General features: G+C 43.4%; 1 protein-coding gene and 1 non-coding gene across 2 annotated transcripts in view; both read left to right on the top strand.

Annotated features, from left to right (window-relative positions):
- Window positions 1-26,262, top strand: part of LOC124553500 (activated Cdc42 kinase-like) — a 315,929-nt gene that overhangs the window by 85,042 nt on the left and 204,625 nt on the right. Inside the window, exon 3 of the mRNA XM_047127354.1 lies at window positions 4,701-4,907. Within this exon, the coding sequence (XP_046983310.1) occupies window positions 4,701-4,907 (207 nt within the window). The remainder of the gene's footprint in view (window positions 1-4,700; window positions 4,908-26,262) is intronic.
- Window positions 14,806-14,880, top strand: Trnaw-cca. Its single transcript has one exon. It is a non-coding gene; the product is annotated as a tRNA-Trp (tRNA).

The raw sequence follows: 26,262 nt of genomic DNA on the forward strand, positions 1-26,262 counted from the left end.
GTACGATCAATAAGGAACAGTACTTGGAAGTTACCATCTGTGTGAAGTGGTCCAAAAACAAAAAACAAAAAAAAACAACCAGAATTGTGGCAAAACTTCTCGTGAACATTGCGTCACAATAATGCTCCCACTGACAACTCAATGCTTGTTCATGATTTTTTGGCAGAAAAAAAGTACCTTTATGTTGCCTCAGCGCAATATTCACCAGACATGGTACCCAGTGACTCGTTTCTGTTCCCGAGGCTGTAGATAACTGTGAAAGGACGTCATTTTGCCACCACTGTTAAGAGAAACACAGATTCGCTGAAGGAGATTAATACCGTAATGAAAAATAAGTTCCAGAAGTGCTTCCAAGACTCAAAAAGTGCTGGCACTAGTGTATTATATCTGAGGGGGATTACTTTCAAGAGAGACACAATTGATACTGATGAGTAAAGATTCTTTCAGAAAAAAGTTCCCATTACTTTTTAATCACATCTACATCTACATGATTACTCTGCAATTCACATTTAAGTGCTTGGCAGAGGGTTCATCGAACCACAATCATACTATCTCCCTACCATTTCACTCCCGAACAGCGCGCGGAAAAACGAACACCTAAACCTTTCTGTTCGAGCTCTGATTTCTTATTTTATTTTGATGATCATTCCTACCTATGTAGGTTGGGCTCAACAAAATATTTTCGCATTCGGAAGAGAAAGTTGGTGACTGAAATTTCGTAAATAGATCACGCCGCGACGAAAAACGTCTTTGCTTTAATGACTTCCATCCCAACTCGCGTATCATATCTGCCACACTCTCTCCCCTATTACGTGATAATACAAAACGAGCTGCCCTTTTTTGCACCCTTTCGATGTCCTCCGTCAATCCCACCCGCTAAGGATCCCACACCGCGCAGCAATATTCTAACAGAGGACGAACGAGTGTAGTGTAAGCTGTCTCTTTAGTGGACTTGTTGCATCTTCCAAGTGTCCTGCCAATGAAACGCAACCTTTGGCTCGCCTTCCCCACAATATTATCTATGTGGTCTTTCCAACTGAAGTTGTTCGTAATTTTAACACCCAGGTACTTAGTTGAATTGACAGCCTCGAGAATTGTACTATTTATCGAGTAATCGAATTCCAACGGATTTATTTTGGAACTCGTGTGGATCACCTCACACTTTTCGTTATTTAGCGTCAACTGCCACCTGCCACACCGTACAGCAATCTTTTCTAAATCGCTTCGCAACTGATACTGGTCTTCGGATGACCTTACTATACGGTAAATTACAGCATCATCTGCGAACAACCTAAGAGAACTGCTCAGATTGTCACCCAGGTCATTTATATAGATCAGGAACAGCAGAGGTCCCAGGACGCTTCCCTGGGGAACACCTGATATCACTTCAATTTTGCTCGATGACTTGCCGTCTATTACTACGAACTGCGACCTTCCTGACAGGAAATCACAAATCCAGTCGCACAACTGAGACGATACCCCGTAGGCCCGCAGCTTGATTAGAAGTCACTTGTGAGGAACGGTGTCAAAAGCTTTCCGGAAATCTAGAAATACGAAATCAACTTGAGATCCCCTGTGGATAGTGGCCATTACTTCGTGCGAATAAAGAGCTAGCTGTGTTGTGCAAGAACGATGTTTTCTGAAACCATGCTAATTACGTATCAATAGATCGTTCCCTTCGAGGTGATTCATAATGTTTGAATACAGTATATGCTCCAAAACCCTACTGCAAACCGACGTCAATGATATAGGTCTGTAGTTCGATGGATTACTCCTACTACCCTTCTTAAACACTCGTATTCCTTTCCATTTTTGCAGTCAATCTCCTTATTTCTTACGTAGTCAGTCCACTGAAAAATTAGCATCTTTCTGCAACACCATGTCTCATATGCTTTGATTCTCTTCTTTTTCCTGTTTTCCAATAATCTGTCTTCTACTTTCACATGATAATGTGCTTCAACCACATATTGTTATGGCTGCAGTCTGTATTCTTCACTGTGATCCAAAGCCTTTGTAAACTGTCATTTGTATCTGTGTTCATACAGAAACGTTCTGTGGTAGTTGATATTTTTGGAACAAAATGAGGTATTGATGCAATTTTGTGAAGTAGTGTAGTACATTGTTTACTCAACAGATCTTGGCAAGTGTTTTCCAGCAGTTGACAGTGCAGCAATGAATGATGTAAGACTGTTGGTCGAGCAGTGCAAGGCAGTATTGAAATGATACTGGAAATATGAAAACTTGATGGAGGTACGACGACAATGATGTAATGTGTACGGAACTCGGCCACCAACACGTGCAACAATTTGTCATTTTGAGGATAAATTTGAAGCCGACAGTACTGTTAAAGATGTGTGTAAGGAAAGGTCTGGCCGACCAGAAACATGAATGAGTCCAGCTTCCAGTGCTGCTGTGTTGCAACATTTTACTAAGTCACCCCAAAAAATCTGCAAAGCAGGGTGCGTATAAAGGTGGGTTAAGCCAAATTATGAAGGTTGCAAAATGGAAAGTGTACATTCCAAGATTGCTGCAAGCTATGGACGAGGATGACACGGATCTAAGAATGGAGTACTGCAAGTGGTTTGAAGTCGTGCTTTGTTAGGGTGAACGGTTTGCAGCTCTGGTTATCTGGTCTGATGAGGCACAGTTCAAACTGAATGGTACTGCAAACAGCCCCAACTGCATGTATGAGCTCCTGAGAATCCTCACATTCATGTGGACAAACGTGTTAATCTACCATCTGTTCATTTGTGGTGTGGTCTGCCACTGCGCTGTTTGATCGGCCATCTCTTCTTTGAAGGTACTGTACCTGGTGAGGCGTATCTTCATATGCTGCAAACATCGATTTTACCTGCTGTCAGAGAGGTGTTTGGAAGTGAAATATTTTAGCTGCAACAATATGGCTCTCCGCCTCACTACTGCAGAGATGTCCGAGCCTGCTTGGATGAAAATCTACCCGGACAATGGATAGGTTGAAGAGGAGCTGTTGATTAACCACGACGGTCTCCAGACCTTACACCTCTTGCCTTCTATCTATGGGGAACTTTGAAAGACGAAGTTTACCAACAGAAGCCAGCTAAACTGAACGAGCTATGAGAAACCGTCGAGGCATCCTGTGCGGCTATAAAATGGCAACGCTGTCAGCTGTAGTTCGATCAACAGTCCAGTGTCATCGGTATTGTCTGGTTGCTAATGGGGGTCACTTTGCATACATAAAATAAGTTTCTCCCCCGTGAAAGAACTGTAACAGTATATCATTTTGTTCCATAAATGCTGACTATCAAAGAAAATCTACATTTTTCTGGACCCCCTATGTATATTATTATGAGGTGTGTTTTTTAAGTAAGTACCGTTTTGAAATTAAAAAAAGACGTGCTAAGATATCTCAGTAATTTTATTTTTACATGAAAGCCTGTACCTTAATCTACTTTTCTACATAATTTCCGTCAATATTGAGGCACTTGTCATAACGTTGTACCAGTTTTTGAATACCCTCCTCATAGAAGTCTGCCGCCCGACTTGTTAACCACTGCATCACGACTGTTTTGACTTCGTCATCGTCTTGAAGACGCTGACCGCCCAGGTGTTTCTTCAAGTGCAGGAACAGACGGTAGTCACTGGGCGCAAGATCGGGGCTGTACGGAGGATGATCTTGAGTTTCCCGCCGAAAAGATGTGATGAGATCTTTGGTCTGATTCGCCACATGTGGACGGGCATTGTCTTGCAGCCAAACAATGCCCTTTCTCAACTTCCACAGGCTGTTGCTTTGATTCTGGTGTGACGTAGGCCACCCATGTTTCATCGCCTGTAACAATGTGGCTTAAGAAGTCATCGCCGTTGTTGTGGTACCGCTCAAGGAAAGTAAATGCATCGCCTAAACGTTTGGTTTTTTGCACATCCGTCAATATTTTCGGTACCCAACGTGGGCACAAAGCCATACAAAACGCTACGAGAAACATTAGGAAAGTCATCCCGCAAGGAGGAAATCGTAAACCGTCTGTTTTCTCTCACCTTATTGTCCACTTGCTGCACCAAACTTTCATTCATGACCGAAGGACGCCCACTCCGTTGTTCATCGTGCACATTTGTGCGGCCATCTTTAAATGCTCTCACCCACTTTCTTACCATTCCATCACTCATAATGTTCTCTCCGTAAACTGCACAGATCTCACGATAAATATCGACCGCATTTAGGCCTTTAGCACTAAGAAATATTAGAACAGCCCCTACTTCACAGTCGGTGGAGCTCACCATTATCGGAGCCATCTTAAACACACAACGTAAACAAGGAAGAATGAGACTAATGGCGTCAGTGCGTAGATTAAGGTACAGGCTTTCATGTAAAAATAAAATTATTGAGATATCTTAGCACATCTTATTTTTTAAATTTCAAAACGGTTCTTACTTAAAAAACACGCCTCATATATGTGGTTTACAATTCCATATACTGAATAAATAAATAGTGTTTTTTCACAGTCTGTTGTACAAGTTGTGAGGTCTCCAATTCGAGACACGTCCTCTGTAAATAGTGACTGACAGCGTAAGACTCAATATCTTACACAACTCAGTTTTGTCAGGTTCGGCTATACATATATTCCTAGCACGCTCTCGGTATGTTCGTCATTTCACAGTATACTTGTGTTTTTAGACGGTAAGATTTTGTAGAGTTTGCCTCACGACGAGGGAACTGCTCTGCGCAGATGATCCTGCCGGGCAGCCGTCGGGGCGACGAGCAGCAGGTGGCGTCGATGGTGGCGATGCTGCCGGACGAGGGGCCGGACAAGCCGGCGGTGCGCGTCCCCAACAAGCACATCATCCCCGCAGAGGCCATCATCGTCAACAAGGAGCTCGGCTCGGGGGAGTTCGGCGTCGTGCAGCAGGGCGTCTGGACCAACGACGGCGAGAGGGTGAGTTATCGGAGGAGAGCATGGTGGTCACCTCGTCTGGTGACACGGGTGGCAGTAACGGCAAGATCTAAGATTGTTGCAAATTGCTACAGGGCTCTGGTGGAGCTAGGGGGAAGCCATGGGGTGTACCTAGTGTGGGTCCCTGGCCACTCAGGGATGTGTGGCAATGATCAAGCCGATAGATTGGCTAGGATGGGGGCAACAACTCCATTTATTGGACCGGAACCTGTCTTGACAATCACCGAGGCTATGATCAAATTAGAACTAAGGAACTGGCTTAGGAAACAGCACATAGGATATTAGACCGAGGTCCGTAAACGAAAGCATGGTAAGGTAATGATGCCGAAGCCGTGTTTTAAAAGAAGCTCTGTAATCCTGGGATTGAACAGGAAAGAGATCAAACTCATGGCTGGACTGATGCCGGCCATGGGAACTTCGAAAAACACCCACACACAATGGGTATAATGGAAGAGGACCCTAAATGTAGGATCTGTGATGAGGATGAAGAAACTGCATCACACCTAATCTTTGAATGCATGGCATTGGAGAGTAAAAGATACGGAAACTACGGGACAACTAAACCCGAAGGAATTGTGTCTAACAAAAAACTCGTAGAGGGACTCCTTGCACTATTTATGGGCACTGGTTGGCTTTACTAGATATACAGGGAGCGATACCGCACAATAAATCTAGTTTCGGTGCGGGCAGTGGCGATTTACACCTAAGCTATTTTAGCTCTCCTGTTAAAATCAATCAATCAAGGGCAGTGAGAATTTGTTTCATCAATCTACTGTTACTGGCTAATCCATCCAGCTGTGTTATTGGTGATATTTAAGTCAGGTGATTCATCTCGAAATTATGCTGATTCATTCTGAATGTGGTTCTGGCAGTCCAACTCAGACAAAACACTGAACTTCGTAAAGTTATCCAAAATGTAAACTACGTTGTTAACCACTAGTGCTTCTGTAAGAATAAAATATGCTGGTTGTTTTGTGTACCCAATATGAAATCCAAACATTGTGGTGTTCAAAATCTTTGGTTTACCTGTTAAAAGAGTGCCAGGAACAATAATTTCCTCTAGGGTATGAGGCACATTAGTTCTCAGGGTTTCGAATGTAATATAATAATTTTCTACACTACTGGCCGTTAAAATAGTTACACCAAGAAGAAATGCAGATGATAAACGGGTAGTCATTGGACAAATACAGGGCTATTACAAATGATTGAAGCGATTTCATAAACTCACTGTAGCTCCATTCATTGACATATGGTCACGACACACTACAGATACGTAGAAAAACTCATAAAGTTTTGTTTGGCTGAAGCCGCACTTCAGGTTTCTGCCGCCAGAGCGCTCGAGAGCGCAGTGAGACAAAATGGCGACAGGAGCCGAGAATGCGTATGTCGTGCTTGAAATGCACTCACATCAGTCAGTCATAACAGTGCAACGACACTTCAGGACCAAGTTCAACAAAGATCCACCAACTGCTAACTCCATTCGGCGATGGTATGCGCAGTTTAAAGCTTCTGGATGCCTCTGTAAGGGGAAATCAACGGGTCGGCCTGCAGTGAGCGAAGAAACGGTTGAACGCGTGCGGGCAAGTTTCACGCGTAGCCCGCGGAAGTCGACAAATAAAGCAAGCAGGGAGCTAAACGTACCACAGCCGACGGTTTGGAAAATCTTACGGAAAAGGCTAAAGCAGAAGCCTTACCGTTTACAATTGCTACAAGCACTGACACCCGATGACAAAGTCAAACGCTTTGAATTTTCGGCGCGGTTGCAACAGCTCGTGGAAGAGGATGCGTTCAGTGCGAAACTTGTTTTCAGTGATGAAGCAACATTTTTTCTTAATGGTGAAGTGAACAGACACAATGTGCGAATCTGGGCGGTAGAGAATCCTCACGCATTCGTGCAGCAAATTCGCAATTCACCAAAAGTTAACGTGTTTTGTGCAATCTCACGGTTTAAAGTTTACGGCCCCTTTTTCTTCTGCGAAAAAAACGTTACAGGACACGTGTATCTGGACATGCTGGAAAATCGGCTCATGTCACAACTGGAGACCGACAGCGCCGATTTCATCTTTCAACAGAATGGTGCTCCACCGCACTTCCATCATGATGTTCGGCATTTCTTAAACAGGAGATTGGAAAACCGATGGATCCGGTCGTGGTGGAGATCGTGATCAGCAATCCATGTCATGGCCTCCATGCTCTCCCGACTTAACCCCGTGCGATTTCTTTCTGTGGGGTTATGTGAAAGATTCAGTGTTTAAACCTCCTCTACCAAGAAACGTGCCAGAACTGCGAGCTCGCATCAACGATGCATTCGAACTCATTGATGGGGACATGCTGCGCCGAGTGTGGGAGGAACTTGATTATCGGCTTGATGTCTGCCGAAACACTAAAGGGGCACATATCGAACATTTGTGAATGCCTAAAAAAACTTTTTGAGTTTTTACACGTGTGTGCAAAGCATTGTGAAAATATCTCCAATAATAAAGTTATTGTAGAGCTGTGAAATCGCTTCAATCATTTGTAATAACCCTGTATATTGTACTAGAACTGACATGCGATTACATTTTCATGCGATTTGGGTGCATAGATCCTGAGAAATCAGTACACACAACAACCACGTGTGACCGTAATAACGGCCTCGATACGCCTGGGCATTGAGTTAAACATAGCTTGGATGGCGTGTACAGGTACAGCTGCCCATGCAGCTTCAACGCGATACCACAGTTCATCGAGAGTAATGACTGGCGTATTGTGATGAACCAGTTGCTCGGCCACCATTGACCAGACGTTTTCAATTGGTGAGGGATCTGGAGAATGTGCTGGCCAGGGCAGCAGTTGAACATTTTCTGTATCCAGAAAGGCCCGTACAGGACCTGCAACATGCGGTCATGCACTATCCTGCCGAAATGTAGGGTTTCCCAGGGATCGAATGAAGTAACACATCTCAAATGTAACATACACTGTTCAAAGTGCCGTTGATGCGAACAAGAGGTGACCAAGACGTGTAACCAATGGCACCCAATACCATCGTGCCGGGTGATAAGCCAGTATGGTGATGACAAATACACGCTTCCAATGCGCGTTCACCGCGATGATGCCAAACAGGGATCCGACCTTCATGATGCTGTAAACAGAACCTGGATTCATCTGAAAAAATGACGTTTTGCCATTCGTGCACCCAGGTTCGTCGTCGAGTACACCATCGCAGGCACTTCAGTCTGTGATGCAGCGTCAAGGGTAACCGCAGCCACGGTCTCCGAGCTGATAGCCTGTGCTCCTGCAAACATCGTGGAACTGTTCGTGCAGATGGTTGTTGTCTTGCAAACATCCCCATCTGTGGACTCGGGGATCGAGACGTGGCTGCACGATCCGTTACAGCCATACGGATAAGATGCCTGTCATCTTGACTGCTAGTGATACAAGGCCGTTGGGATCCAGCATGGTGTTGCGTATTACCCTCCTGAACCCACTGATTCCATATTCTGCCAGCAGTCATTGGATCTCGACCTACGTGAGCAGCAATGTCGCGATACGATAAACCGCAATCGTGATAGGCTACAATCCGACCTTTATCAAAGTCGGAAACGTGATGGTACACATTTCTCCTCCTTACACGAGGCATCACAACAACGTTTCACCAGGCAACGCCGGTCAGCTGCTGTTTGTGTATGAGAAATCGGTTGGAAACTTTCCTCATGTCAGCACGTTGTAGGTGCCGCCACTGGCGCCAACCTTTTTTGAATGCTCTGAAAAGCTCATCATTTGCATATCACAGCATCTTCTTCCTGTTGGTTTAATTTCGCATCTGTAGCATGTCATCTTTGTGGTGTAGCAATTTTAATGGCCAGTAGTGTATTTGTAACAAGTTGATTTATCATAGAAAGAACAAGTAGTAATAGTAAGAAAAGTAAGTTGTTGTAAGTCACTCAGAACCCCAGGTCAGGGGAGATGTACTGGACGGATTGAGAAGGATAAAGCTGGCCGCGGTGGTCTCGCGGTTCTAGGCGCTCAGTCCGGAACTGCGCGACTGCTACGGTCGCAGGTTCGAATCCTGCCTCGGGCATGGATGTGTGTGATGTCCTTAGGTTGGTTAGGTTTAAGTAGTTCTAAGTTCTAGGGGACTGATGGCCACAGATGTTAAGTCCCATAGTGCTCAGAGCCATTTGAACAATATTTTTTTTTTTTTGGAAGGATAAACGTCCTTTTGCACTGTCAAAACTAAGGTCTCACATTCTGTTTCTTGAAACCTGCTCATCGCTCAGAGTTACCCCCGAAGGTCTGACATTGAAAGTCTCTGTTTCTGAATGTAATCCTACTTCACAAAAATGATCAGTCTTTCTTCTCATCCCATCCGGTAAGTCTCCCTCGACCTGGGGTTCTGTGCAATTTCTCAAACTCCACCCATTTCCTAAACCTTGTCAGTTTTTTTCCTCTCTCCCTTCCTCAGCAGCCATTCTACCAGAAGAAGGAGCCACTGCCTCAGAAAAGCTCACACCTTTGCTTAACCTTTATAAGTTTCCTCCTACCAGCTTTTAGTGAGTAGATTTTTTTATCTGTCCAATTACATTACATTTTCATAAATTGATTATTTTCATCAATTTATTTTTACAGTGGATTTTTCTATTATGTCTACAACTTCACATCTGCCATTTTACAGTAGACAGCATTAGTGGAAAGTAGTGGTGCAAGTTGCAGGCTGTAAGTGTCGTACAGTAAGAGTAGGCATTTGGGAACATAATGCCATTAGAATATTAGTCAATTTTTGATTGCATCTTAAAGCTATTCTCGGCTGAATTGCGAGCCTAATTCTCGTCATCTGTGGGAGGTTTTAATTTTCTGCTTTGATATGAAGAAATCTGCGGCTGAGGCTCGTGAAAAGCTGGGTAAGACCTACGGTGAGGCGTCTGTTAGTGAGAGAACTCCCCAGAAAATGGTTTCCGTGCTTCAAGAACGGTGATTTTGACGTCTATGACCGGCACGATTGTGAAAGAGAGAAAGCTTTCGATGCTACTGCAACTGCCGGGAACAACACAGGAGATCGTTATCGAGAGTAATTGATCTGTTTGAGCCGAGCACTGAAAGACAAACGGCCACAGTACAACGATATACGTGAACGGGTGATTTTGCAGCATGACAGTGCTCGAACACGTGGCAAAACCCGCCACTGGAAATTCTCCAAACATTGTTCCCTTTGACTAACAACTTTTTAGTTAAATGGCGCACGACCTGGCTGCCCAGCACTTCCCGTCATACGAACAATTGCAAATTTGGATCGGTGCACGGACCTTCTCGAAAGTTCTGCGCATCTGATGTCACAAAACACAGTCAGCCAATGAACAGAGAACGATGTTGCCAGAGCTCGACTGCAGTGCAGAGCACGGACGAGTGTCTTCAGTTTTAGAAACGTTCAGTCATAAATAAAGCGATTGAACAAAAGCAATGTCTTGATAGCAGAATTTGTTTTATAGAAAGTTTAGAAAAAGCATTCTTTATACCAATTGCTTCATATTCTTTTAATTAATTAAACCAAACAAGCAATAAGCCTCCTAATTCAGGCGATAGCAAGGAAAGATGTTTGTATCATTCTCACTAACCGCTTTTTTGCTATAAAGAACAGCGGTAATTGTTTATTTCCTATTGTACTTCGACGAAACGTGAGCAATTCATAGTCATACCAATAGTGTTTTTCAGTATTTTGTGTCATATTTTAAAATCCTCCAGGAAGTCTGTTGGATGCCTAGCTCTGTTAGCGTAATGGTGAAAGTGTTTGGCGGATAAGTGGAAGGTTCTGAGTTCAAACCTTGTTGGTGCATAATATTTTCTTTGTTTAAAAACAATATCGAAGTGTCTTACTTCATGAATTTTATTCGTTTGAATGTAATTTTTTGAAATTTCTTGTGGCAACTAAAATCGACCATACGGAAAGTATACGCTATGGACTTTTACGTCTGAAAACTCTTAAAAATTTCGTGCAATGGTTTACTACATTTAATGCTGCACAATAACTGCGTTGAACATCGAAACAAAATTAAGTCATTTATGGGGGGACGGTATCAGTCAGGAAGATGTGTAAAAATCAGATTTTTGAACCAAATAGTTTTTCTGAAATCGAATGATAAGTGTGTCAAAGCAGTCGGAACACCGTGTGTCTGCACAGGCGAGCAGTGCAGTGATGACAAAATCGCGCACAGCGTGGAATGCGGGGAGCACGTCTCTGTAACAGCGAAAGGCTTAATGCGGTCGTGGCGGCTTTACTTCATAAACTGCGCGCTCCCCCCTAAACGTAAGTTTGCTTGGCGCTTACTACTGGCAATGCAGCAATGTTCCGAGTCTGGGTTGGCATGCGCGAACTGCCAAGATAAAAGAATTGAACTATAGTCAAGAATGCCTTTAAGGTGGCAAGGGCACAATTATGAATGCCTCACTCAGTTTGTGCAAGGTCACGTAATAGGGCTACGAGAAGCCGGACGTTCCTTCTGCGATATCGCACGAAGGCTTGGCAGGAATGTAGCCACTGTACACGATTACTGACAGTGGTGGTCACGAGAATGTACAGTGACAGAAAGCCTGGGCTCCAGGTGCGAGGGGAGACCTGTGCATTTGTTGTGCGGCTCTGGTGCATCGTCCTGCATCTGCAGCATCAATTTTAGCAGCGGTTATCACCACAGTGACACAACGAACTGTACAAATCAGTTATTTCGAGGACAGCTCCGAGCCAGATGCCCTGTGGTGTATACAGGGTGTGGTAGATAAGTAATGAGACCGGCCGCCGCGCGGCGCCCCAGTCGCTCGCAGGGCGGTCGCCACCTGTACGTCACGTGGTGGGGGATCTGAGCTAACAATAGAACCGGTTCGCAGTCGCGTCGGAGCTCTGGTGCAGTGAGGGTCGAGCTTCGCGTATTACGTTGTTTGTGTGCCCGTGACACTCGTGAAAACGCTGAAGATGGATCGCTCGATAGAACAGCGGTATGCAATCAAATTTTGCTTTCGCTTGGGCAAAACTGCTTCAGAAACTTTTGCTATGGTAACGGAGGCCTACAAAGAAGACTCCCTATCAAGAGCTCAAGTGTTCCGGTGGTTTAATGAATTTAAAAACAGGAGGGAATCCGTTCAAGACATGGAACGATCTGGACACCCTTCAACGAGTCGTGTGGATGAAACGGTGGCCAAAGTGAAAGAACTCCTGGACTCCGACCGTCGTTTAAGTCTCAAAATGATCGCCGATGAGGTCTCCGTGAATAAATTTACGGTTCACCAAATTTTTACGCAAGATTTGACGATGAGGAAAGTTTGCGCAAAATTGTTTCCCCGAGTGCTCACCGCCGTACAAAAGCAACAATGAGTGGACGTTTGCCGTGAGATGTTGAATGATTTGGAAAATAATCCACACTTTTTAGACAATGTAGTAACAGGCGACGAATTGTGGACATTCCAGTACGACCCAGAGACGAAAGCCCAGAGCTCGGAGTGGCACACACCGGTATCCCCGGGGCCGAAGAAAGCAAGAATGTCAAAGTCCCGCATCGAGACAATGCTGATAGTGTTTTTCGACAAGCGGGGGTTAATTCACAAAGAGTTTGTCCCTCAGGGGAAGACTGTCAATGCCGAATTCTACAAAGAAGTCCTTCAGCGGATGCACAGAGCCGTCAAACGGAAGCGACAGGACCTTGCTCAACGCTGGCGTCTCCACCACGACAACGCTCCGGCGCACACAGCGTTCCTCGTGACCTCCAACTTGACCCGAATTGGAGTTGAAGTTTTGCCACAGCCACCATACAGCCCTGACTTGAGTCCTCCTGATTTCTTCCTATTTCCGAAGGTCAAAAGATGCCTGAAGGGTCATTGTTTCGACGATATTCCGAACATCCAATGTGCTGTCACGAAGCCACTAACTGGGATAACTCAAACGGACTACAGTGGGGCCTATGAAGCTTGGAAAACGCGCTGGCGACGTTGTGTCGACGCCCAAGGCGAGTACTTTGAAGAATATTAACGTTTTGTACAAACTGGATCAATAAATTTGTTTTTCTAGACTGAGTCTCATTACTTATCTACCACACCCTGTATTCCGTGCACCTCATGCCACTTGTAGCGGGACTTTGAATTTCGCCACGCTACACTCGTTCCGTCAGACATAAATTATACCATCGCAGCAGTATGAGCGCTAGACGGCAGAGAAAATACAAAATTGTAACTTTTTTTTTTTTTTCCCCGAGAGCGGAAGCTTAATGCAGACGTAAAAACTTATTACCTAGTCTTGATCTGATTTTAATGCGTAGACATATTGTGGAAGTTGTTATGAAATTCGGAGGATGGAAGTAGCAAAGTAAATTAAATTGCATCCAGTATCAAGATGATTTTAATTTGTATAAATTAGTGATTCCTGGACAATTGCAAGATTTCGGAGCTGACTTTTCATGCAGAAATGAAGTAGGAGATTTTTGATGACCTGGACGTCGCACGAAAGAAGACATGTTAACATGATAAAGGATGAACTCTTATCTACGCCATTTCCCCCTGTTAGTTACATTTGTTATTCTCTGTCTTTTTTCAAAAATTTTTTGTAGTGGAAATTGGTTTGACTTTTGCTCAGAAACGCCACAAGGACCACCCCAGCAATAGCTTTTCCGAATCACGAAGTCCGGTAACTTTTCTGTAATACGAAGTCCGATTTGCATTTCATTCTTTCCCTTTTTCACGGTCATTAACGATTTTAAAACCCCTTTTTTATTCACCATTTCTTCACACATTTCCAAGCTTTTCTTTTCTTCTCTTTCTCTCTCTTTTTTTTTTTATTAACCACTATACACTGCCATTTACGACTTCAGTGATTTCGAGTGAGAGCTCACTGGAGGGTGCGGTGGAGGTCTGTTGTCTTTTCTGACGAGAACTGGTTCTGCCTTGGTGCCCCTGATGGCTGCGTGTTTGTTGGAAGCAGACCAGTCGAGGGGCTACTACCGACCTGTTTGCATGCTAGACACACTGAACCTACACCTGGAGTTATGGTCTGGGGTGGATTTCTGCACTACAACAGGAGCACTCTTGTGGTTATCCCGTGCACCCTGACTGGAAATTTGTATGTCAATCTGGTGATTGTGCTGCTATTCGTGAACAGCATTCCAGGGGGTATTTTCCAATAGGGTAACACTCGCCCAGATACCACTGTTGTAACCCGACGCGCTCTACAGTATGTCGGCGTGTTGCCTCGGCCTGTTCCGTCACCAGGCCTGTTCCAGCACGTACGGGACGTCGTCAGATGACAGTTCCGATATCATCCGCAACCACCATTAACCGTCTGTGTATCGACCGACCGAGTGCAAAAGGCGTAGAGCTCCGTCCCATTAACTGACATCCGGCACCTGTAAAATGCAGTGCATGGAAGTTTGCGTACTTGCATTCGACGTTCTGGTGGTTACACGGGTTATTAATGTGCCAGCATTTCACATTCGCAATGGCTTATCTCGCGCTTGCATTAGCATGTGAACTTGCAGTGTTAATCACTTGATATATTGAAACTTCGTGGCAGATTAAAACTGTGTGCCGGACCGAGACTCGAACTCGGGACCTTTGCCTTTGGCGGGCAAGTGCTCTACCGACTGAGCTACCCAAGCACGACTCACGCCCCGTCCTCACAGCTTTACTTCTGCCAGTATCTCGTCTCCTACCTTCCAAACTTTACAGAGGCTCTCCTGCGAACCTTGCAGAAATAGCACTCCTAAAGAAAGGATATTGCGGAGACATGGCTTAGCCACAGCCTAGGGGATGTTTCCAGAATGAGATTTTCACTCTGCAGCGGAGTTTCGCAGAAGAGCTTCTGTAAAGTTTGGAAGGTAGGAGATGAGGTACTGGCAGAAGTAAAGCTGTGAGTACCGGTCATGAGTCGTGCTTGGGTAGCTCAGTTGGTAGAGCACTTGCCCGCCAAAGGCAAAGGTCCCGAGTTCGAGTCTCGGTCCGGCACACAGTTTTAATCTGCCAGGAAGCTTCATATCAGTGCACACCCCACTGTAGAGTGAAAATTTCATTCTAGACACTTGATATATTACCTAGAGAAATGCATTCCAGAATTTTCATTACTGTACAGTAACAACTTTTTGGTGTTACAACAACACATATCACATTTCTATTAAGACTTCTTCCAGTAATTTCTTAGGCGTGAAGTATAGCAGTGTTAAAGGTCCAGTATCTTGTCGTGCTACAGGACACGGCAACTTAAGTGTTATGCCTGATGAACAAAATCTGAATCGTTTAGTTTTCCAGTGTAAGCCTTCATATTGGGTGCAGCCAACAACTGGCGTATTTTTTCTTCACAGCAGTGCTATTGATTTTTTATGTGGTTACGATTTGCTTCAGTTTATGTTCTTAAACTATCGGTCGAGTTGGATTGCGACAAGCATGTTATGAGATTAAATGATATAATTTTGAAATCAGTCATCACAATTAAATACCGGGGATGAAGCATTTTAATGAATTGTCCTCTAACTGTACCTTTCTTCTTGTTTCATGTAGGCCAACTACGGACCACACCATTCAGCTTTTGTGTTTGGAGTGGCCATTAGTTGCTATGTTGTTCCTTCCTTCTTCTGTTCAGAGGACACCTGTTTTCTTTTTTGGGTGTTTTCCCTGGGACCTCACTTGCTTCAGCGTTTTCTTGAGATGTGCCCAGTGTTTTAAGTTGTGCAGATCTTTTATCACTTCCATCAACCGTGGTGACTTGGTCTACTTCGTTTGCCAGTATGTGAGAAGCAGACACAATGAGCTGCTGGGGTGCATCTGATAAACATGTCTACATAAGGCTAGGCATTCTTCCTTTCGCAGTATTTGTGAAGCTCCCACTTTGGGCATTTTCTACGAGGGCATGCTGAAAATTAATGCTTCTGAACTTTTGAGTGAAACCTATTAAAGCTTTTTTAATAAATAGTCACCTACACAATGAACACATTTCTCCCAATGAGAGACCAATTTGTTGATACTGTCACTGTAGAATGTTTTGCTTTGTTGATGGAGCCACAACCTCGCCACTGGTAGCACTGCTTCATTGTTATCAAAGTGAAGTCCACGAAGGAGTGGTTTAAGTCCACTCTGAACTCTTTCATACATGTTGAGGTTAGCACTGGTGTTACCTTCATTATGAGCATAACAACGTGGCATCACACATTACTGATATCGATGCAGTCATTACTGTATACAGCTTTCACTCTTCTACAGAGTTCGATTGGAAAAACACTTTCTGTGATTAGAAACTCGTTTACAGCACACAGTTTTTCAAACGCTGGCATAATTATATTACGCTCCACCACACACTACAGTTCAGAGCCCTCTAGTGGCAGAGGATTGCGGCTCACATCAACAAAGCAGGAAAGTAATCTGTATGACACTTAAGACCTCAACTAATATTGAGACCCAAATGAAAAATTCAGAGGCATTACTTTCCAGCCTGCCCTTGCATATTTGTTACCTACCTTGACGGTCCTAGTATCTTCCTCATTATCTTTCTCTCTTGGATTTCAAGCTTGCCTGTGAGATGATTCTTTTTGATTTCACAACAGTCTGAAGCATATAGGGCTTCATCGCAGATGACTCCCTGGTTGTTGTTGTTGTGGTCTTCAGTCCTGAGACTGGTTTGATGCAGCTCTCCATGCTACTCTATCCTGTGCAAGCTTCTTCATCTCCCAGTACCTACTGCAACCTGCATCCTTCTGAATCTGCTTAGTGTATTCATCTCTTGGTCTTACTCTACGATTTTTACCCTCCACGCCGCCCTCCAATGCTAAATTTGTGATCCCTTGATGCCTCAAAACATGTCCTACCAACCGATCCCTTCTTCTAGTCAAGTTGTGCCACAAACTTCTCTTCTCCCCAATCCTATTCAATACCTCCTCATTAGTTACGTGATCTACCCACCTTATCTTCAGCATTCTTCTGTAGCACCACATTTCGAAAGCTTCTATTCTCTTCTTGTCCAAACTGGTTATCGTCCATGTTTCACTTCCATACATGGCTACACTCCATACAAATACTTTCAGAAATGACTTCCTGACACTTAAATCTATACTCGATGTTAACAAATTTCTCTTCTTCAGAAACGATTTCCTTGCCATTGCCAGTCTACATTTTATATCCTCTCTACTTCGACCATCATCAGTTATAAGAGTCGAGGGGCATGAAAGGGAAGCAGTGGTTGGGAAAGGAGTGAGACAGGGTTGTAGTCTCTCCCCGATGTTATTCAATCTGTATATTGAGCAAGCAGTAAAGGAAACAAAAGAAAAATTCGGAGTAGGTATTAAAATTCATGGAGAAGAAGTAAAAACTTTGAGGTTCGCCGATGACATTGTAATTCTGTCAGAGACAGCAAAGGACTTGGAAGAGCAGTTGAACGGAATGGACAGTGTCTTGAAAGGAGGATATAAGATGAACTTCAACAAAAGCAAAACGAGGTTTTCTGGACAAATTGTAAATAGCCTTTCGCTCCCTGTATTTTACCCCTGTCAACTTCAGAATTTGAAAAAGAGTATTCCAGTTAACGTTGTCAAAAGCTTTCTCTAAGTCTACAAATGCTAGAAACGAAGGTTTGCCTTTCCTTAATCTTTCTTCTAAGATAAGTCGTAAGGTTAGTATTGCCTCACGTGTTCCAACATTTCTATGGAATCCAAACTGATCTTCCCCGAGGTCCGCTTCTACCAGTTTTTTCATTCGTCTGTAAAGAATTCGCGTTAGTATTTTGCAGCTGTGACTTATTAAACTGATAGTTCGGTAATTTTCACATCTGTCAACACCTGCTTTTTTTGGGATTGGAATTATTATATTCTTCTTGAAGTCTGTGGGTATTTCGCCTGTCTCATACATCTTGCTCACCAGATGGTAGAGTTTTGGCATGACTGGCTCTCCCAAGGCCATCAGTAGTTCTAATGGAATGTTGTCTACTCCCGGGGCCTTGTTTCGACTCAGGTCTTTCAATGCTCTGTCAAACTGTTCACACAGTATCTTATCCTCCATTTCATCTTCATCTACATCCTCTTCCATTTCCATAATATTGTCTTCAAGTACATCTCCCTTGTATAAACCCTCTATATACTCCTTCCACCTTTCTGCTTTCCCTTCTTTGCTTAGTGCTCCCTGGTAGTGCTTCATTTTTTAGTTGCAGGAGAGACATCTTTTGTCATAGGTGCTCTCAGTCAGTTGGTATGTCAGCCCCAGTTCATCTGCTGGAGCTAATAGTGCTGTTCCTGCAGAGAGACTGGGTTCCAGCTCTCCTCTCAGGTATTTCAACCTGTCAGTTTTCTCGGTTTCCCCTTGCTCCAGGTGCAGGCTGAAAGGAGAATCACTGATGTTTGTGATGTATTTTGTTTTTTCAAGCCGTGCATTTAGCCCCACTCTTGAAGTTTCTCTTCAGTTTCGAATTTTCTCAAAAGAGTGCCTCTGAACTGTGCTTGTAATTTGGTGTACTTTAAAGTCTTCCAGATAAGATTACAGGTCTTCTGGTCTAGTCCTAGTTCTTGCAGGATTTTCACGAGAGTTGATCTGACAATGTAGTTGTACCTTTCCTCGCTACTGAAGTCTCTAGGCATGCATTCTGGGCTGAGTAAGCTTTTGTTACAGCTGAACTGCTTGCTAAATGCTGATGTCTGGGCTGTGAGGTGGTGTTCCGGCAGATTTCTTTTCTTTTTTTATATATATATATATATATATATATATATATATATATATATATATATATATATATATATATATATATATATATTTTTTACAGTCTTGTATCTTCACTCAATAAAGAACTGAATTTCTTTTCACTATCCATCTTAATTATTGGACTGTGTCAAATTAAGTAAAACATTGCATGCAATTTTAGAGTTTGCAGAGGTAGAAAGTGTTGTGTGAACTTAATGTGTGGTTGATTTTAGCTCAGACATTGCCAGGAGTGAAATGTAGATAAGATATTGAAATGTCATGTTTAATTGACAGAAGAATGATATTACATTCTCGAGTTATTGGGTGTTACGTCTGACAGATGGCTGTGTGCAATGCAATCATTTCTGCCCGTGTGGACTTGCTGGCTGCTGTTAAATATGTGCCATCCAGTTTTAAGAAAATTATTAGGTGAAAATTTTGATTTTAGCACATCCTATAGTCCAATATCTTTGCGTGGAAAGTACTGAATTTATTTTCGTTCTATGCTATAGTTACTCTGCTGCATCAAATTAACTAAAACATTGCAGGAAATTTTGAAGATTTTGCAACAGTAGAAACTCATTGCATATACTTGGAATAGGGTTGATTTTTAGCTCATACATTGCAGTGAATGCAATGTAGATAAGATATCAGAATTTTATTTAAAATTGAGAGCAGAACAATATCTAATTTTGTTCTCAAGTTATTTGGTTTGTGCAACGCGGCCACTCATGTCTTTGCACATTATGAATCGTGTCATTGTAACAATTGTCATATCTCATAAACGATTCAAGATATCGAAACAAGATTGTCTGCAAATGATAGCTGCCAATGAGGCATGTGTGTTGTATGATAAACACTTGAAGCTTTTTTTTTCACCAAAACATGGAAGTAACTCATCCACAAGAGTCAGAGGTCGGTGGCTCAGGACACATACAGATATCTGTAGCACTGTGGGAAAACCCAAGTGGTACTTGGGGAAACAGTGTATCAGGATGTGTATGCACACCCACAGCAGTGAAAGAACTGAAATTGGTGAAGATGATGACATTGCCCCTCCCAGCCGTTTTCACGTGTTGACTTAGGGCTGAATATACACTATGTGATCAAAAGTATCTGGACATCTGGCAGAAAATGACTTAAAAGTTCGTGGCACCCTCCATTGGTAATGCTAGAATTCAATATGGTGTTGGCCCACCCTTAGCCTTAATGACAGCTTGCACTCTAGCAGGCGTACGTTCAATCAGGTACGAGAAGGTTTCTTCGGAAATGGCAGCCCATTCTTCACGGAGTGCTGCACTGAGGAGAGGTATTGATGTCGGTCGGTGAGGCCTGGCACGAAGTCGGCGTTCCAAAACATCCCAAAGGTGTTCTATAGGATTCAAGTCAGCACTCTGTTCAGGTCAGTCCATTACAACGATATTATTGTCGCGTAACCACTCCGTCACAGGCTGTGCATTATGAACAGGTGTTCGATCATGTTGAAAGATGCAGTCGCCATCCCCGAATTGCTCTTCAACAGTGGGAAGCAAGAAGGTGCTTAAAACATCAATGTAGGCCTGTGCTGTGATAGTGCCATGCAAAATAAGGGGTTCAAGCCCCCTCCGTGAAAAACACGACCACACCATAACACCACCACCTCCGAAATTTACCGTTGGCACTACATACACTGGCAGATGACGTTCACCGGGCATTCGCCGTACCCACACCCTGCGACAGATCGCGACATTGTGTACCATGATTCTACACTTCACAGAACGTTTTTCCACTGTTCAATCGTCCAATGTTTACGCTCCTTACACAAAGGGAGGCATCATTTGGCATTTACTGGCATGATGTGTGGCTTACGAACAGCTGCTCGACCGTGAAATCCAAGTTTTCTCACCTCCTGCCAAGCTGTCATAGTACTTGCAGTGGATCCTAATGCAGTTTGGAATACCTATGTGATGGTTGGGATAGATGTCTGCCTATTACACATTATGACCCTCTTCAACTGTTGGCAGTCTCTGTTAGTCAACAGGTGAAACCGGCCTGTACGCTTTTGTACTGTAGGTGTCCTTACACGTTTCCACTTCACTATCACATCAGAAACAATGGACATAGGGATGTTTGCGAGTGTGGAAATCTCGCATACAGACATATGGCGTAAGTAACACCCAATCACCCAACCATATTCGAAGTCCATAAGTTCAATGGAGCACCCCCATTCTGCTCTCTCACGATGTCTAATGACTAGTGAGGTGGCTGATGTGGAATACTAGGCAGTAGGTGGCAGCACAATGCACCTAATATGAAAAATGTATGTTTTTGGGGGTGTCCGGATACTTTTGATCATACAGTGTATATCCAATGCAACAATGTGCTATTCTGAAACCAATAACAGTGTATTAAAGAAGTATAGTGGAATGCCCCTATGGTTCCACACATGGAGGTGAACCTGTCAAAACGAGACTTTTGTGAGAATATTCTAAAATTATGAGATAGATTCGCTCACTAGTACTTATCTCCAGGTGGCATGTCGGTACTCCCAATAGATCCTAGTGTACAGTTGTCTTCGTAACTTGTGTGCCCCCATTCATCCTAGGGTCTGCTCTTCCATTTTTACCTTCCCCAACCTATCCCACTCATATTAGCAGTGCTGACATTTGTCATGGAGGTAAATACTGACCAGCAGTTATGTTTCATAATTTTGTACAATGCGTTCGGAAAATCAGTGTGCACGGGACTGACAAAACGAAGTTGGCAGAAACATTTTTTCATACTGTTGCATAATATGTAACAGGTTTTTTTAAAAATAGGAATTTTACAGCCTAACAGTTGCAAATAACTGTTTGGTACAACTGACATAGGTTTTGACACCTACTGAAGATGTCTCCATCAGAATGAAATTTTGAAGTATCGTAAAACTACATTGCAAAAAAGCAATAGTCAGAATTTAGAGTAACTATGCTCAAGTCAAAATTAAAATATAATATGCTCCAGCCTTGTCACATATGCCCAGCTAGGAATAACAGCGGTACACACAGTATGAAAGGGCAGCGCATGGGTGGAGCTGTCATTTGTACTCGGGTGATTCACATGAAAATGTATCCGATGTGGTTACGGCTGCACGAGGGGAATTAACGTATTTTGAACACTGAATGGTAGCTCTATAAAAATATTCATTTTTCAAATATACCTGGTGTCTAAAAATGAATATACAGGTTTTAAGCGTTTCTAGCCTTTTTTACATTTAACTTATAATAATAAATAAAACATCAAATGAATGTGTAACTCAAAGTTTTGTTTCTATATACCAGTGTGCAAAGGAAAGAGTGTGGAATGATGAAGAGTGAATGAAGAACGTGTTGAACGAGTGAGTATCTGCTTAGCCCTAAGAAATCAATTCAGAAGGGTAGTCACAAAGTCTGTGTGGAGACCTTAAGGAGACATTTACAACTATGGTCTTACTTTAAGCAGTTGTTATGAGCTCTAAAGTCTACAGAATACAGCTTACATGCCAGCTTTGCAAAAGATATGTTGCTGCTTGACGATGAAGATTTTCTCGATAGTGTCGTCTTCAGTGATGAATCGACATTTCACCTAAGCAGAAATGTGAAAACATATAATGTGCGCATCTGGGGGTCAACAAATCCCCAAGAGATGGCACAGCTGCAACAAGACTCACCTAAAATCAATGTTTTTTGTGCCATATCATGGCTGTTAAGGTTTATGGATCTTTCTTTTTTTTTTTTTTTTTTTTTTTTTTTTTTTTTTTTTTTTTTTTTTTTTTTTTGGAGCAACTGTAACTGGTGTTTCTTATCTTTTTGCACTAGAACTGCCCTTCTCCTGGATTGGAAGAAGCTGTACAACAGAACTGTATTTGGCATCAGTTTGGTGCACCGGCTCAATGGCATAACTATTATGTAATTGGTTAACCGATGTTGTACCAGACTGCTGGACTGGCCGCAAGTTGCCGGATGACAGAGCTTGTTGAGCATGACCTCCAGGTTCACACAGGATCTGAAGCTATGAGATTTTTATCTATGGGGGTTCATAACCGAACATGGTATGTGCTTTCGCTACCATTGGATATACCCGAGTTTAGAAACAGCATTTGCCCCTCCTCCTCCCCCCCCCCTTCCCCCCCCCCTCCCCCAAAAAAAATTACTCCATGCACACACACTGAGCAAGGTTTAGGAAGAATTCAGTTATCAACTAGATGTGTGACAAATCCTTAAAACCCGTATATTCATTTTGAAACAACCTATATTTCCAGGTCTCCTCCAATATTATTTAGTTTTGGGTCTCTCGTACATATGTACACGTGGCTAGGTAGCACGTAAGTTGCTCTATATCTAGTCTCATACTGATGCAAGAAGCAGTTGTCCTCAAAAAGTTGTGGATTTCACTTTTTGAAGATAAGTTTCTCACATATATTGGACTGCAGTTGAAGAGTTCATAAGTTCTCCTGCTCAGTAGTAACCACATTGACTATTACTTTGACTAACCTTTTGACAGACACATCACTGTTACCTGTCCGACTAGTGGAACTGGTCAATACTAGAGATGGCAGGTGAGGAATGTCTGATACCTGTGGCAAGTGTGTCGTAACTGGAACCGAGCAATGACTGGCCAAGTGTCGGTGTGCAACCACTTAAAATATTAAGCTCAATGTATTAATGTGCAACTGCAGTCTGTTTGGAAGATGTATCAAATAGTTCTGGGTTTCAGCACACCCTGTGGTACTTTGCATAACTATTGTCAGATGAATGACCCATTTGATTGTCTTATAGTGGAAGCATAAAGTAGTTACTGTTATGTGCACCATCTAGGAGGCAACTGACCACACTGTGTGTGGCACCCTCTGAAACTTGGTGCTGCATACAGCATCTGGTGGAGAGAGAGCACTTACATTGTTCATATCCTAAGAACATCTTTCCATTACCAAATTTATACCTCACATTATGTTAGTTAACTGAAAATTGCTTACATGCGTGTCATGTGTATGCAAATATTGGAAAAAGTTCAGGAAACTTCCAAGTAATCCATTCTGACTGTATTCTGCCGTCTTCTTAACTTTAACTTGTAATGTTTTTTCTTTTGTCCTCTCCTTGTATGTAAGCCAATTCACGATATTTATTCAATTCAATTTTTATCATCACATAACATGCCTTATACAATCAAAGATTGTGACATAGGTGACTTGTCAGTTTTACACTATGCATAATAATACTAAAAATAGACAATAAATTAATAATATATATGGTGTAACATCTTGAAAGAGGTATTTTAATTACAATTATAATGCATTGTTGCCATTCATGAAATCTTCTACACTATAGTAACATTTATCTTCCAGATATTTTTCCAGGTCTCTTTTGATACCTTTTACATTTGGGTCATCCATATCTTTCCATATTTTATTTACAAATTTCATGGCCATATTGTATGGGTTTTTTTCATATGATTTTAAATGGTAGCTCATTCTACACTCCTGGAAATTTAAAAAAGAACACGTTGACACCGGTGTGTCAGACCCACCATACTTGCTCCGGACACTGCAAGAGGGCTGTACAAGCAATGATCACACGCACGGCACAGCGGACACACCAGGAACCGCGGTGTTGGCCGTCGAATGGTGCTAGCTGCGCAGCATTTGTGCACCGCCGCCGTCAGTGTCAGCCAGTTTGCCGTGGCATACGGAGCTCCATCGCAGTCTTTAACACTGGTAGCATGCCGCGACAGCGTGGACGTGAACCGTATGTGCAGTTGACGGACTTTGAGCGAGGGCGTATAGTGGGCATGCGGGAGGCCGGGTGGACGTACCACCGAATTGCTCAACACGTGGGGCGTGAGGTCTCCACAGTACATCGATGTTGTCGCCAGTGGTCGGCGGAAGGTGCACGTGCCCGTCGACCTGGGACCGGACCGCAGCGACGCACGGATGCACGCCAAGACCGTAGGATCCTACGCAGTGCCGTAGGGGACCGCACCGCCACTTCCCAGCAAATTAGGGACACTGTTGCTCCTGGGGTATCGGCGAGGACCATTCGCAACCGTCTCCATGAAGCTGGGCTACGGTCCCGCACACAGTTAGGCCGTCTTCCGCTCACGCCCCAACATCGTGCAGCCCGCCTCCAGTGGTGTCGCGACAGGCATGAATGGAGGGACGAATGGAGACGTGTCGTCTTCAGCGATGAGAGTCGCTTCTGCCTTGGTGCCAATGATGGTCGTATGCGTGTTTGGCGCCGTGCAGGTGAGCGCCACAATCGGGACTGCATACGACCGAGGCACACAGGGCCAACACCCGGCATCATGGTGTGGGGAGCGATCTCCTACACTGGCCGTACACCACTGGTGATCGTCGAGCGGACACTGAATAGTGCACGGTACATCCAAACCGTCATCGAACCCATCGTTCTACCATTCCTAGACCGGCAAGGGAACTTGCTGTTCCAACAGGACAATGCACGTCCGCATGTATCCCATGCCACCCAACGTGCTCTAGAAGGTGTATGTCAACTACCCTGGCCAGCAAGATCTCCGGATCTGTCCCCCATTGAGCATGTTTGGGACTGGATGAAGCGTCGTCTCACGCGGTCTGCACGTCCAGCACGAACGCTGGTCCAACTGAGGCGCCAGGTGGAAATGGCATGGCAAGCCATTCCACAGGACTACATCCAGCATCTCTACGATCGTCTCCACGGGAGAATAGCAGCCTGCATTGCTGCGAAAGGTGGATATACACTGTACTAGTGCCGACATTGTGCATGCTCTGTTGCCTGTGTCTATGTGCCTGTGGTTCTGTCAGTGTGATCATGTGATGTATCTGACCCCAGGAATGTGTCAATAAAGTTTCCCCTTCCTGGGACAATGAATTCACGGTGTTCTTATTTCAATTTCCAGGAGTGTATATCTAGTATCATATTGATGCAAGAAGAAGTTGCCCTCAAAAAGTTGTGGGTTTCTTTTTGTGAAAGTGAGAGTTTCATAGACGTATATGCTTGGAATGCCCATTAGATCTAGTTTTACAAATAAAGGTTTACAATATTGCTTTGGTTTTGCTCCCACCATTGCTCGGATGATTCTTTTTTGTAGTCTAAAAGCTCTAAGTAAATTTGTTTTTTCAGACCCCCAGAAAATTTTACTGTACCTAATGACTGAAACAAAATATGCATTATATACAGTTTTTCTTACAGCTCAATCAGTAATACTGTACAAGATATTCATAATATATACAAGGCTATTCAGTTGATCCAGTATGTTGTCCACATGGTGACTCCATAACAGGTTTTTATTGACTAATACGCCAAGGAATTTGACACAGTCTGTAGTCTCTAATTTTTTGTCCATATCCCTTATTTCACTTATAGACTGTGCAGATTGTTTTGTGGTGAAATGAACAATTTCTGTTTTTGAAAAATTTAATGTCAAGTTATTGTTTTTGACCCATGCCTCCACTTCCCCAAGTGTTTGTTCAATATGACAAATTAGGTCTACCACATTTTTACAACAGACTACAGCTGTTGAGTCATCTGCATAGAGGATAGTATCAGACTGGACCTAACATGGCATATCATTAATATAATACAGAAAAAGTAGTGGCCCTAATATTGAACCTTGTGGAACACCTAATTGAGTGTATTTCCAGCCAGAGAGATATTTCTTGCCGTTGATGTTAATAAGTACTCTT

This window comes from Schistocerca americana, chromosome 11 (assembly GCF_021461395.2).
Source record: "Schistocerca americana isolate TAMUIC-IGC-003095 chromosome 11, iqSchAmer2.1, whole genome shotgun sequence".
Lineage (NCBI taxonomy): Eukaryota > Metazoa > Arthropoda > Insecta > Orthoptera > Acrididae > Schistocerca > Schistocerca americana.